The following is a 12,546-nucleotide window of genomic DNA, read 5'->3' as shown; positions in this document are numbered from 1 at the left end:
ATATAAAGCAAATTTTTTTGTCTTGTCACATGAGTTTCTATGTGCTAAAATGAATATTAATGGCTAAAAAAAAAAAAAACGTATATGTGGACTAACAATGGAATGCTGAATATAACAGTGGGAATCAGAGGAAAAACATTAGGCAGAAACCGAACTTGAGCATTTCCTTCCATAACAGTGCCTCTTAATATCATAATAATAGTGCACTGCTTCTAACAGTATAATGATATCACTGGGTATTATATGGGTTTTAATGGGGTGGTGTAATGCCCCTTTTTACAAGATGTAAAATAAGTTTATAATGTCCCCAGAGTGTATGTGCAATTTTAGCTCAAAATACACCACAGATAAAACATTTTAGCATGTTAAAATTGTCCCTTTTTGAGGGTGAGCAAAACCATAATTTCGTGTGAGCTGGCACAGAGGGTGGAGCAACAGCAGCCTGCAGACACACACTAAAATGTCAGAAACTGTTCTGCCTTTTATGTTCAAACCGGAGTCAGCCAATGATGGAGAGACTCAAGAAGTGAAAACATGATTGCAACAGGACGTTTCTGAATGGTTAGTTGATCAATTTATGTTGCTGATGTGGAGTTAACTATCTTCGAGTCTTTGATTAGCATATTCTGTCATGATAATAACCTATAAATGCTCGTGTGGGAACTGTTGTAAGATGCTGAGTGACATGCTATGGCATTTGTGTTACATGTGAAAAGACAGTTGCGACAGCTTAAGCAGACTCACAAATGTGCTCTACTACAACAACTCTTCCTCTTCTCAACCATGGTCTCACCCCCTTTGCTGGGTGCGTGTTCCCGGGGGTGGGGTTTATGTACATTTAGGGTTCGCGTGTCACTAAACCGGGAGAAAGCTCGTGTAGTCCCTATCAGTCGTTTGTTGTAGTCCCTAAAAAGTGATTTCTGTAAAAGTAAATATCTCCCTTTGCTTTGAACTTTGAGCGTGGTAACTTTGCAGATGTTGTTTATGCTTAAACAGCAACAATACACACTAACTAAAGTTAGAAAAGTGAAATCGTAATCATCAACCCCTTTAAAGTATATGATGTGGAAATATTTGTTGTTATAATATATGAGGCTGAAAGGTCCAATGTGGTAGCAAGCAATCACAGCATTATCTACATAGCGCAGTTGATTGGTTGCTGCTGCATCAGCTGTGGCTCAACATTCAAATACTGGTATTGTTTGCTGTTAGCAGTCTGCAGCGTGCTTTCTGAAACCCTCCACCATCCCCAGCTCCACCTGTATAGATCTGCTACAGTTATTTCATGTATTTGTCCAGCAGCATGTCTGTAAATAAGTATTGGCAGTATAGCAAGTCTTTGTACTTGCTCTGCAGCAGCAGCAGATCTATTCCACCAAGACAAAATACATTAGCTTTGCCATATTCATTACCATGCCAATCTCTCCGAGAGTTGTCTGACTGAACTGAGATCATATTAAAAGAGCAGTTATTAGGAGTCTCTCTCTGCACTCTCGAAAGTGTCACCTTTAAGTGCTCATGGGAATGACAATCTGAAATCAGTGAGAGAATCCACTCAAGTTCGTTATTGTAGTAATTGAAGTGTCAGGCAGGTACTTATTTAGGCTCTCAAGAGAATATAATGAATTAAAAGATTATTTTAAAAGGATACAGATCTTGATCGCAGTCGGAAATTAATGTCAGCTTCTATGTGAATGTGGTGCATTATAATCGTGACCTAAAGATAATTTGGAGATTGACTCTATGTCATTAGAACCATTCACTTTACTGACTATGAAACAAATAAAAAAGCAGAGAAAGTAAACAGTTAAGCATGTAAAATAATACAAAGGCAAGTGCTTCTCATAGACGATCTTTGATAAAAAAAAAAAAATCTGTGTTAATCTCCCATAAAACATACCCGTAGACTGTAGATAGAAGTTACAGATCTGTTAGCAGGTTGATTTTATTTATGCTTTATTACAGCTGCAGTAGCTCTGCTTGGCTCAAGAAATTGCATCAATTACACCAAAAACTATCAATAACAATCGTCTCTCAAAACGAGGACCATAAACCAGAGAGCAATGCTTCTAAATGGCTTAAGGAAGAATGTATATGTGTGCAAGAGTCCGACTGGGTGCAAAAAATATTTTGAAAATAAGGATCTATAAATATTACTTCAATGAAATAAAATACAAAATAGTAAATGATAAGTGATTTGTCTTCAAAACATGAACCTCTTTCTGTAAAATCTTCTCCTTCTTTGGGTGTTTTTCAGAGTGCGCTTAAAACATATTTGTTTTCTCAAGCATATGAAAATGCTTTGTAAACTGTGTATGTTTGCATTGTTTTTATGTCTTGTTTTTATTTATCTCTTTTATATTTTCTGTACAGCACTTTGGTTCTACTTGTGGTGTTGAAAGTGCTAAATAAAGTTGAGTTGAGTTGAGTTGAACATTTGAATTATGAAAGCAGTGATTTTTTTGTTTGTTTTTGGGGTGAGTTAAATTATGAGTAATAACATTATCATCTTTAATATTTACATGTATTTTCTCACACACACCCTGTCTGGAAGTAATCATATTTATTTAGCCTACTGTATTTTAAGCCAGCAGTTGCTGCTACTTATCCACCAGGGGGCGATATTCAATCACACTCAACCTTCACTCCATTTACAGCTGCAGCTGGTGCTCTTACAAAAGAAACATCTTAAAGTACATATATACAAGGTCTGACATCATCTAGTGCTGTACAGGATTACATGCGTGTGCATTTAGCCAACAAATCCGGTGCCTAACAGTCTTGGCTTGGTTCCCCTGGGTGCATTTGACTAGAGTCAGTGTGTCTCTGCTGATCCCGTTGGGGCTTTACCCTCTCACTCCCCACCATCTCAATCACTGTCCTTCATTTCCCCCAGAAGCCAGTAGGTCGTCATCTTCCCTTTCCCCTTCATCTCCACATCTCCTCTCAGCTCCAGCTGGAAGCAGTTGAACTCCTGCAGCACATCTCGAGTGGCTGACGACACATGAATCTTCAGAGCTGCAGGATAACAGTGTGTAAATGATTACAGTGTTACTGTATATACACTGATTAGCTGAGTTCACACAGCTCACTTCATCGTGTTGACTAAAGTGTGTTGGCAAACATTATTTACTCATGTAATTTCCAGCAGAAGGTAATTAAAGTAGCTAATTGTTTTTACCGGCATCACAGTGTTATTTTAGTATTATTTAGATTACTATAATGAATTAGCTTTTAATTTATGTTTTCAGTTTTCATTTTAGTTAAAATTTTCATTACGCGCTTGTCATTTTTTGATTTTTTTTAGCTTTAGTCAATTTACTACTTTCATTTAAAATTATTTAAATTCAGTTTAGGCCAATTCACATTGGTTTGCACTTGTTTTTGCCAACTGAACATGTTGAATCGGGTTGGGACTGTCTAAAAAGTTAATCTGGTGACTGTAAACAATGGTCGATATCTGTCGCTGCAGTGTGAATTAGCCTTTATATACCAAGGAAACATTTTTAATTTTCATAGTATTTTCATGTTAAGTTTATCATGTAATATTTATATATCAGCTTTATTTTAAAAAAAAGTAAATTTTAAAATAACTTTGTTTACAATTTTTTTAAAAAAATTAGGGACATACTAAACAGTTGAGCAGCGTCCTGTTACTTTAATGCGCATAAATGCCACAGTGTGCAATAAAACCCCCACAGTACAACATATCAATCAGGATTGTGATGGTCAAGGGTGGTGTGATATATAGATTGTGATATATGCCAATCTACTCAAAAATTAATGTCTTTCCTGATTGCTATTTGTTTTGCTATTGTCAAGTGTTATCTAAAGCCGGCTGATATTTCTCATTTATCAGCGGCAGCGTTTATGTGGGGAAACAGGTGGTGGGGGAAATAATTAAATCTGAATTACAATGAAATCTTTTCATCAACGTTTTTTGTTTAGGCTTCTTGAATGATTGATAATTACATTATGGAATATTGGTGTTGAAAATTAAATACGTCTGGTAGCCTAAGGCTAATACTAAAAATGCGAATTTTGAATAGCTTGGATTCACAAACAGGGTTTAGATTAAGCCTAAGTTCAATTAGGGCATTTAAAGTAGCTTTTATAAACGTCCCTTCGAAAAAACATTACTGGTGTGCATCTTGAGTCAAAACAATGGCGGTGACATATTTTAAGATACGCCAGTGCAAGTTGCTTTCAGTTAAAACAGCTCAAACGTGCATTTTAGTCTGGGACTGGGTTAAAGCCTCGTCTCTGAAACCAGTGGAATATGTAGTAATCTCAATCTCAGTGTGGTCTGCAGAAATTAATTGAACAGATGGAAACGTTTGATTGGATATTTCTATAATTCTATACCTCAAATCTATTATAGAAATTAAACACACTCAGTATTTCTTAAGTTCTTGTCTCATACCCTTAGTATAAAGTCATGGCTCAAACCACTAACCCTAACCTAACTGACCTGAACTCTTGCTATGGTTATATGCACAAGTTGCTATTTGTTGGGATTGGGAACAGTAAGTCCTTACGTTCTCCATTTGACTCCATGCGAGAGGATGTGTTTACTGTGTCTCCAAAGAGACAGTACCGAGGCATCTTCAGCCCAACTACTCCTGCACAGACAGGACCTGAAACACACATACACATGGAAATGCTGTTCAAAACTATGCATGCTAATGTAAAAGTTCGAGTTTGAGAAATATGTCTGTAATAGATAGTGATTATATGTTAACAAAACTTATTACACCAGAAGAATCCCAGTCAGTTTTCAGCTAATTTAAATAGTCCAACAGTATGTTAAAGACTAGTTCAACCTAATTGATAGTGATGCGTTCATTCTAACCACTGTGAAGGCCGATTCGTAGTTTGAGCTGCTCATCAGGTCGGTGGCGAATCTTAAATGTTTTAACAGTCTCCAGCAGAGCAAGCGACATGCGTGCGATCTCATGACCGTGCAGTTTCCCGTTCCGTACTGGCAATCCTGAAACCACCATGTAGGCATCTCCTATTGTCTCCACCTAAGGAACAATTAGAAACAAAACCACCACAGCAGACTGAGATCCACATCAGCACAAAACACAAGACTAATACACATAGCAGGCCCGGTTTTACAGACAAGGTTTAGATTAAGCCAGGGTTAGGCTTTAATAAACGTGCCTTAGAAAAACACATTACTGGTGTGCATCTTGAGACAGAATTATGGCACTGACATATTTTAAGATGCGCCAGTGCAAATTGCTTTCAGTTAAAACATGCATTTTCGTCTGGGACTATATGCTTAAAGGATTAGTTCACTTTTAAAGTAAAAATTCTGTCATCATATACTCACCCTAAGTTGTTTTAAACCTGTATGAATTTCTTTCCTCTGCTGAACACTAAGGAAGGTATTTAGAAGAATGTTAGTAACCAGACAGTTTTTGGTTCCCATTGACTTCCATAGTAGGAAAAAATATATACTATGGAAGTCAATGGGAACCAAAAACTGTCTGGTCCTTTAAGCCTTGTCTGTGAAACCGGGGGTTCGATTTTTATGTTTAAAAAAAAACCTTAATAAAAATTCACTGTTAAAATTAGGGGTGTTTCTTGTTTAATTCAATGAATGTACAGGTGAATAGACCTTACTAAGAGTAGCACCATATTTTATTTTTGACAGGAATGAAAATGAGGCTGTTTGGGATAGAAGTATAGTGTGTTCAATAAATTATAGTGTTGTTATTCAAATAATTGCAGCATTGGTGAGCATAAGAGACTTCTTTAAAAAAAAAACAGCAAAAACCAAACAAGCAAAATTTGACCGACAGTGTACCCTGACTAAAGTCCACAGGCTATATTTTTTATTTATTTTAATGACAAACTTTGCAATATGAAAATACATAAATGTTCTATTAGGATGCATTCAATATTTATTTCAAATATGCTAATTAAGTATTGTCTCCTTTTTTAAGGAAAAAAATGTCTCATAAGAATTTAATACAAAACGAATGAAATAAAACCCTTTTAAAATGACCATATATATATATATTTAAGAAGCAAAGGGTAAAATTGGGGATCTGTTATAAAACAGAACTACAAATTTGCCATATGAACAAAATGTCACTTCAAGAAAATGGCCATTAAAAGATGACTTATTTACTTGATTATTTATTTACTCATTTAGTTGCCAAAAAAAGTAATAAACAATCAACAAACATTTAATTTTTTATGATTTTATGTTTTTATTTTGTTATTAAGTTTGGAAAGATAAAATTGTTAAATGCAAGAAGAAGATGAAAATGAGGAATTAATAAATAAAGTAAAGACATTATTTGTTGACAAAAGATACAGATCTTTTGTCTAGGGCACATATGCAGTCTAGGGCAAATATGATCAGGTATGAGGTGGTGATACCTTGTAAACATCAAAATTGTCTATAATGGCATCAAAGCAGGTGTAAAGGTCATTGAGGAGGGTGACGATCTATGAGAGAGAAACACAATTAAAATCTTTAGGGTCAGATATTTTAAAAAAACAGGATTGTTTTAGTGTAAGATACCTGCAAAGGTGTGCTCTCTGCTGACAGGGCCGTGAAACCCACAATATCACTAAAGTAAATGGTGACAGAGTCAAAAGCTTCAGCCTGCACTGTCTCACCCTTCTTCAGCTGGTCTGCCACTGAACTACAACACACAACAGAAATCAAGTCCTATGAGAGTTAACCAAAGTGTGTATAGGATTAATTTATAGTTGATTTATTATTTGTGCAGTATGTCAAGTGAACTGACTGAGGGAGGATTTGGTACAGTAAAGCTTCTGCTTTGCGTTTCTCCTCCAGGTAGGCTTGAGTCCTCTCCTCTACCAGCTCCTCCAGATTATTAGCATACTGCTCCATTCGAGACAAAAGATTATCCAAGATATTACTTCTGTGCTCCCTGAGGAAGAGAATCGAGACAGAGAAAGAATCGGGTGAATGTTCATAATAATAATAAGTGCGCAATAAGGTGCATTTTATAAAATTGTTCACAACGAAATGTTACAGAAATATGGTAAGTAAACAAGTGAGGCAGTATAGATGGTAATAACTAGAGGGTAAAAGGGACAGACCTATTCTGTTTGCGGAGTAACACACTAATATGGTTGAACTCTGGTCTGTCTGATGGTTCTTCAGCCCAACAGCGCTGCATCAGCTGACCCAGCTCTTCACTGTGGGCCTGAGGGTTCACTGATGGCCGTAGGTACGGCCATTCACCCAGAGCTAGACGGTCCACAATCTCTATACACGACCAAAGAAAGCGGGAGAGCAAGAACAATAGAGAGAGGGGAATGTTTGAGCACAGAAACCCCCACAAAAAATTATACAGTAATCATTTACTCACCCTCAAAATCATATTTTTACATTTATATTTTAATCTTTAAAAACACTAATAATTTAACCCAGTAAATATTATCTTTAGCAATTATCAAAATGAATATTCATTTTTCATACTGTACATTATAATTTTGTGATGCCTAAATTCACTTGTATCAATTAAAACAACTGATTTGAGTTTTTAGTGTTTTCTTTTCAATTAATTAAGACAAAATAAAACAGAATTTTAATATCAGGCCATTTTTTTGGTTATTAGTCCTGATTTTAAATTTGGAAATTCACCCTGTTTATTTTTTGATTAATCTTATTGTGAACGATTGAACCATGCAATCAAAAAAAAAAAAAAAAAATTGACCTTGTAATTTTTTATTAAAATGTGATATTTCGCATTCAGGTCTGCCTCCATCCAATCAACAACTGTGTTTTATATTTTTGATAATCTGTTTCACTTGTTTGTCCTTCAAAAACATGGAAGAAAAGATTGGTCACATCTTCCATTAAGTTGTGACTTCAATAAGGCATACATAAAATAATTGTGTTTTTTGGGAGGGGTTAACTGTTCCTTTAACTTCAACAGTATCAGTATTAGACATTTTGCCTGTCAATGCGCCTTCCTTCCTTTTCTCTCTATTATCTGTTGCATCAGGGCATTTTCCGTATGTCTTATTCCCACAAACTCCCACAATGTTTTATCTCCGTTTTCCATCCTCTGCCTGATCTCTCTCAGCTCCATTCATCAGGCTCTTACAGCTCTGAAAGCCTGGCAGAAACGGCTGTGGGTTGTAGCACTCTAGTAAAAACACCATTTCTCAGCTCCGTCTGAGAGGCTTTTCACAGACAATCTGTCCTGATAAGAAACAGCTCTTCAGAGCTCAGGTCATCTTTACTGCTGCACAATTTCTTTGTGTTTTGTATTTATGTGTGCTGGTGGTGCCAGGTTGATTGATTCACCAGTCTACAACCATAATCTTTGCCAACAGTAATCTCATTACCAAGGTGCCCAAGTGCATGTGTGCCGCCCGGTGAAGATTGATATGATCTCTTCTTCTATGTCAGTTCTGATTATAGTGCTGAGATCACGAGCTCCAGATATGCTGACAGCACATTATCTGTGTTTGTATGTGTACCAGAAGTCTGTTCTTCACATAAAAACACACATATACACACATTCCGACCCATCGCTTTTTGGGCTGTATTCTGAATCAGATGATTAAATCCATAAATTAGATCAGAGAGGGAAAGAGAGTGAAAGAGACAAGTGTGGATGGATATGTGTGCATGTGTTTGTGTGACGAAGAACAAACAAACCTTTTATTGTCTCTGAAAGTGATATAAAAAGACAGTGATTTATACAGCTTTTCTTTCATTCAGTCTGTATTGAAATTATAGATGCAATGGAGACGATTTGGAACGTTACTATAGCAACATTTTAGTATGTTGTGATTTTTAGCAGTTAGCAACTCTGTAAAATCATACAAATGCAAAAGTCTGACACTATGATTGACTTCTATGAACGAATGAATGAGAGAGCTCTTCACCACCTAAGGGTTGTTTCTCTGCTGAAAAAAGAGAACCATATATAGGGGATGCAATTTGTGAGAGTATTTTGGCGAAATGACAAGATAATGTCAAGTGTCTTCCTCTTCAGACAAACTCACTGACGGCGGACTGAGAGGGGTAGTGGACTGCCAAATTAAGAGCTTGTGAGGGTGTTATTATGCATACATACTCTGTGTAAAGGATCATCTTTGATTTGTCTGTAGTAAAGAGAGAATGTGAGAATATGCATGTGTGTGTGAGAGCACAATTGTGAATGGTGTCTGGTTGTGTATTTGTTGACCTCTCTGAAGAACCTGGTTCATTAGCGTCTTTCATTCCTGCCACTGTGAAGGCTCTCGAGAGTAATTTGCGCGAGTGCAGAGCCGTGCATCAATATTTTGAAGCGTTTTAGAAAGCCAAGTTTTCAATCCTCCTCAAATTGTTCTCATCCCCGAAGTATTTCAGACCCCAAATCTCACGGAGAATCAAAATGAATGATATTAAAGGAATAAAATGAATGACATGAATTTATTAATTAAATGGAGAAGACATAAAACCAGACTTTGACCATTGGCAATTGAATGGGAACCAAGGCTTTCAAGCTTCAAAAAGAACATGAAAGTACTACAAAATCATCAGTCCAGTTGGACTTGTGAGCAATATTTCAGATGTTCTGAAGCCATGTGATAGCTTTGTGTGAGAAACGGATGAAACAAACTGAATGTGAAGGCTACATAAATTAAACTCTAAACAAAAATGATAATGCTAGACATCATACACTTGCAGACTGGGCAAAACTGGGCATCATATAAACGACTGAGGATCACACACTACTTTAAAGCTTTTCCAAACTCAACAAACAGGCATCTTGTTGCTAGGATACACATGGCAAATGAAAACAATCTGTTCTAAAATTGGCTCAAATATCAAACATGTTTAAAATCCTCCACCTGGATGGAATCATAGTCTAAATGCTAAAACCAAAAGTGGGTGCACTCATTTTCTGTCAAATCAGTCAACTCTGACTGGCCATTATCTGCAACTGGCTCTGACTTTCGGCAAATAGTGTTGACTCCTCTACTATAAATCTAGGCAAAAAAAATGCTTTAAAAAAAATGACATTTGCTCTAGATCTCCTTGGCATGTTCATGAGATAAGTACTAATACCTGATTCATTAAAGCTGCAGTCCGGCACTTTTTTGGGTTTAAAAATATCAAAAAAGACATTTTTGAAAAAAAACGCAACCAGCCAGTGTTCAAAACGATCTGCTTGCCTTACCTCGATTCAAAACGGTAAGCTTGTAATAATGATTTTAATTCCAGTGGTACTGGTGGATTTCCGCGGGAATTTCGAGCATGTCTTTGCGTCATTACGTCACTTCTGTACACATAGAGAAGGAGTCCCCGGCTAGCGTGTGTGGATGATGGAGGTGGAGATTTAGCTTAGCACTTGGTATGGCGGATCCCGAAAGTTTAAAGCGACAATCACCAGTGACAACTGGAGATTCACCAGTTGTAAAACCCAAAGACTTCGGACTTCAGAGTGGCTACAGAAAAAATATATTTTTCACGTTTTGACGTGATATAAGCAATCGTTAGATTTAATCAGCATGATATAGCTCCTGCAATGCTTCCCCCACCCCCCGAATTTGGTCAGAACAAAAGTGAATGTTACTTACTTGTTCAGATGACATTTTCCGATGAAAATTCTAATGTTGACACTTTCAAAAAGTATACTCTGAGATTGCTGATGACAGTAACGTTACAGTATCCACAGCGACGCGGCAGCCTCAATTGTGTTCATCCGCGCTGTTTCATGCCGATTTACTACCCACGCACAGTTAATAATTCCGCGAATAACTGCAATTGCAGATTTCTAACAGAGATGGCGACAAAGAGGAAAAACGACGGACTGCAGCTTTAACAAAATGTTCTTTTAAATCAGATGTTTCAATGAATCGCTTCATCCAGTTCACAAAAATTCATTCATGAATCGGTCTGATCTGGTGTACTGACTTAATGATCTGGTTAACAGTTTACAGGAGGGAAGAATAAAAATGACCAGAGGACTTGGAATATAGTCATATGGATGAGTCAAATGGATTGCGTTTATGATGCTTTTATGATTACATCCTATATGAAGCTTGAAAGAATTGTTCCAGACCTGTATGACTATCTTCTGTGAGGAAAACAACACTGACTTTCATTTTATGGGTAACATTTTTTTTTATTATTGTAAAAAATTTCTCCTTTTTTGCTCCACTGAAAGTCATAAAGGTTTGAAACAAAATGATAGTGCATAAATGTTTAAGGTTTAGGATTTAATATCAAAAACAGGATAGAGACAGGTAGACTTAGGCTATTGTGTAATTTATGACACGTGTATTGGCAAGATTTGATCTCTGACCTTTGGGGCTTAGCAAGTCACCCTCCAGGTAAAAGACTCCTCTGCGCAGAGCCACTTCCTGAAGTATGATGCCAAAACTGTAGATGTCGGCCTTTTGCGTGCCTCCTGGAGGAAAGCACTCCAATCTCAACAGCTCTGGAGCCGTCCACAGCTTACCTACACACAGGCATATGCAAATGCACACACACACAGACAGGGGACTGACAGTGAACAACAGAGACCGTGACTGAAGTTTGCATGCATGCGTGTCGTTGAAAATGTAGGCATGCGAGTAAATTTGGCACATGAATTGACAAAGAAGAAAGGTCACATGACTGACGTGCATAATAAGAGTGGGCATCCTCCGTGTCTGACTCTGTCCTGATGCTGGACAGCCCATAGTCAGTGATCTTTAGCACAAAACGATTGTCAACCACACAGTTGGATGACTTCAGGTTGCCATGGGATACAATCACACTGTTATGGAGGAAAGCCATGCCCTGAGGGGAGAGGAAGATTGGATAGCATGAAAGAAAGCAAGAGGGCAGAAACGGAGTAAAATGAGAGAAAATGGAAAGTTATCATGAAAAATAAATGCATGAACACTTAAAGGGATAGTTCCCAAATTTTTTTAAATTCTGTCATTTACATGTCGTTCCAAACCCGTAAGACTTTCGTTCATCTTCGAAACACATTTTCCACGCAACTACCACTTTGACGCTTCAAAAAGTGAATATATCGTAAAACTAATCTGTATGAATTTAGTCAGAATTTTCTGAAGAGACTTCATTGCTTTATATGATGAACAGATTGAATTTGGGCTTTTATTCACATATAAACATTTATCAACACAAACATCAGTTATGATGAACGGTAGATCAAGCATGCTTGCTTGACATGCGGGAACCAATGAGGTTCATTCTCGTGTGAACGTTTGAGCTTCCGCAAGAGGTTTGCTGTTGTGCGTCAAGCAAGTGCTGTTGAGCTTCTGTTTATGTTCGCTGATCAATGTTTGTAAGTGAAAAAAAAACAAAAAAACTATCTGTTCATCATATAAAGTGATCAAATCTCTTTAGAAACTTTGGACTAAACCACTCATTTCATTTGGATTAGTTTTACAATCTCTTTATGAACTTTTTGAAGCTACAAGGTGGTAGTTGCGTGGACTGTCAATGGAGGGGCAGAAAGCTCTCAGATTTCATCAAAATATCTTCATTTGTTTCGAAGATGAACAAAAGTCTTATGGCTTTGGAACAACATGAGGATG

At 37.0% G+C, this 12,546-nt stretch overlaps 1 protein-coding gene across 1 annotated transcript in view; it reads right to left on the bottom strand.

The window, feature by feature from the left end:
- Positions 1-2,438: 2,438 nt before the first annotated feature.
- npr1b (natriuretic peptide receptor 1b) overlaps positions 2,439-12,546 on the bottom strand; it is a 52,693-nt gene continuing 42,585 nt past the window's right edge. The window contains exons 19-27 of the mRNA XM_079627028.1: positions 11,620-11,779; positions 11,301-11,456; positions 7,090-7,258; positions 6,771-6,917; positions 6,542-6,665; positions 6,397-6,465; positions 4,853-5,027; positions 4,539-4,637; positions 2,439-3,018 (exon numbers count right to left, since the gene is read on the bottom strand). Coding sequence (XP_079483154.1) covers positions 2,870-3,018; positions 4,539-4,637; positions 4,853-5,027; positions 6,397-6,465; positions 6,542-6,665; positions 6,771-6,917; positions 7,090-7,258; positions 11,301-11,456; positions 11,620-11,779 — 1,248 coding nt within the window. The 3' untranslated portion in view covers positions 2,439-2,869. The remainder of the gene's footprint in view (positions 3,019-4,538; positions 4,638-4,852; positions 5,028-6,396; positions 6,466-6,541; positions 6,666-6,770; positions 6,918-7,089; positions 7,259-11,300; positions 11,457-11,619; positions 11,780-12,546) is intronic.

This window comes from Phoxinus phoxinus (assembly GCF_949152265.1).
Source record: "Phoxinus phoxinus genome assembly, chromosome: 10".
Classification (NCBI taxonomy): Eukaryota; Metazoa; Chordata; class Actinopteri; order Cypriniformes; family Leuciscidae; genus Phoxinus; species Phoxinus phoxinus.
Note: the sequence above shows the minus strand (reverse complement) of the source record. Positions and strands in the feature narration are given on the sequence as shown.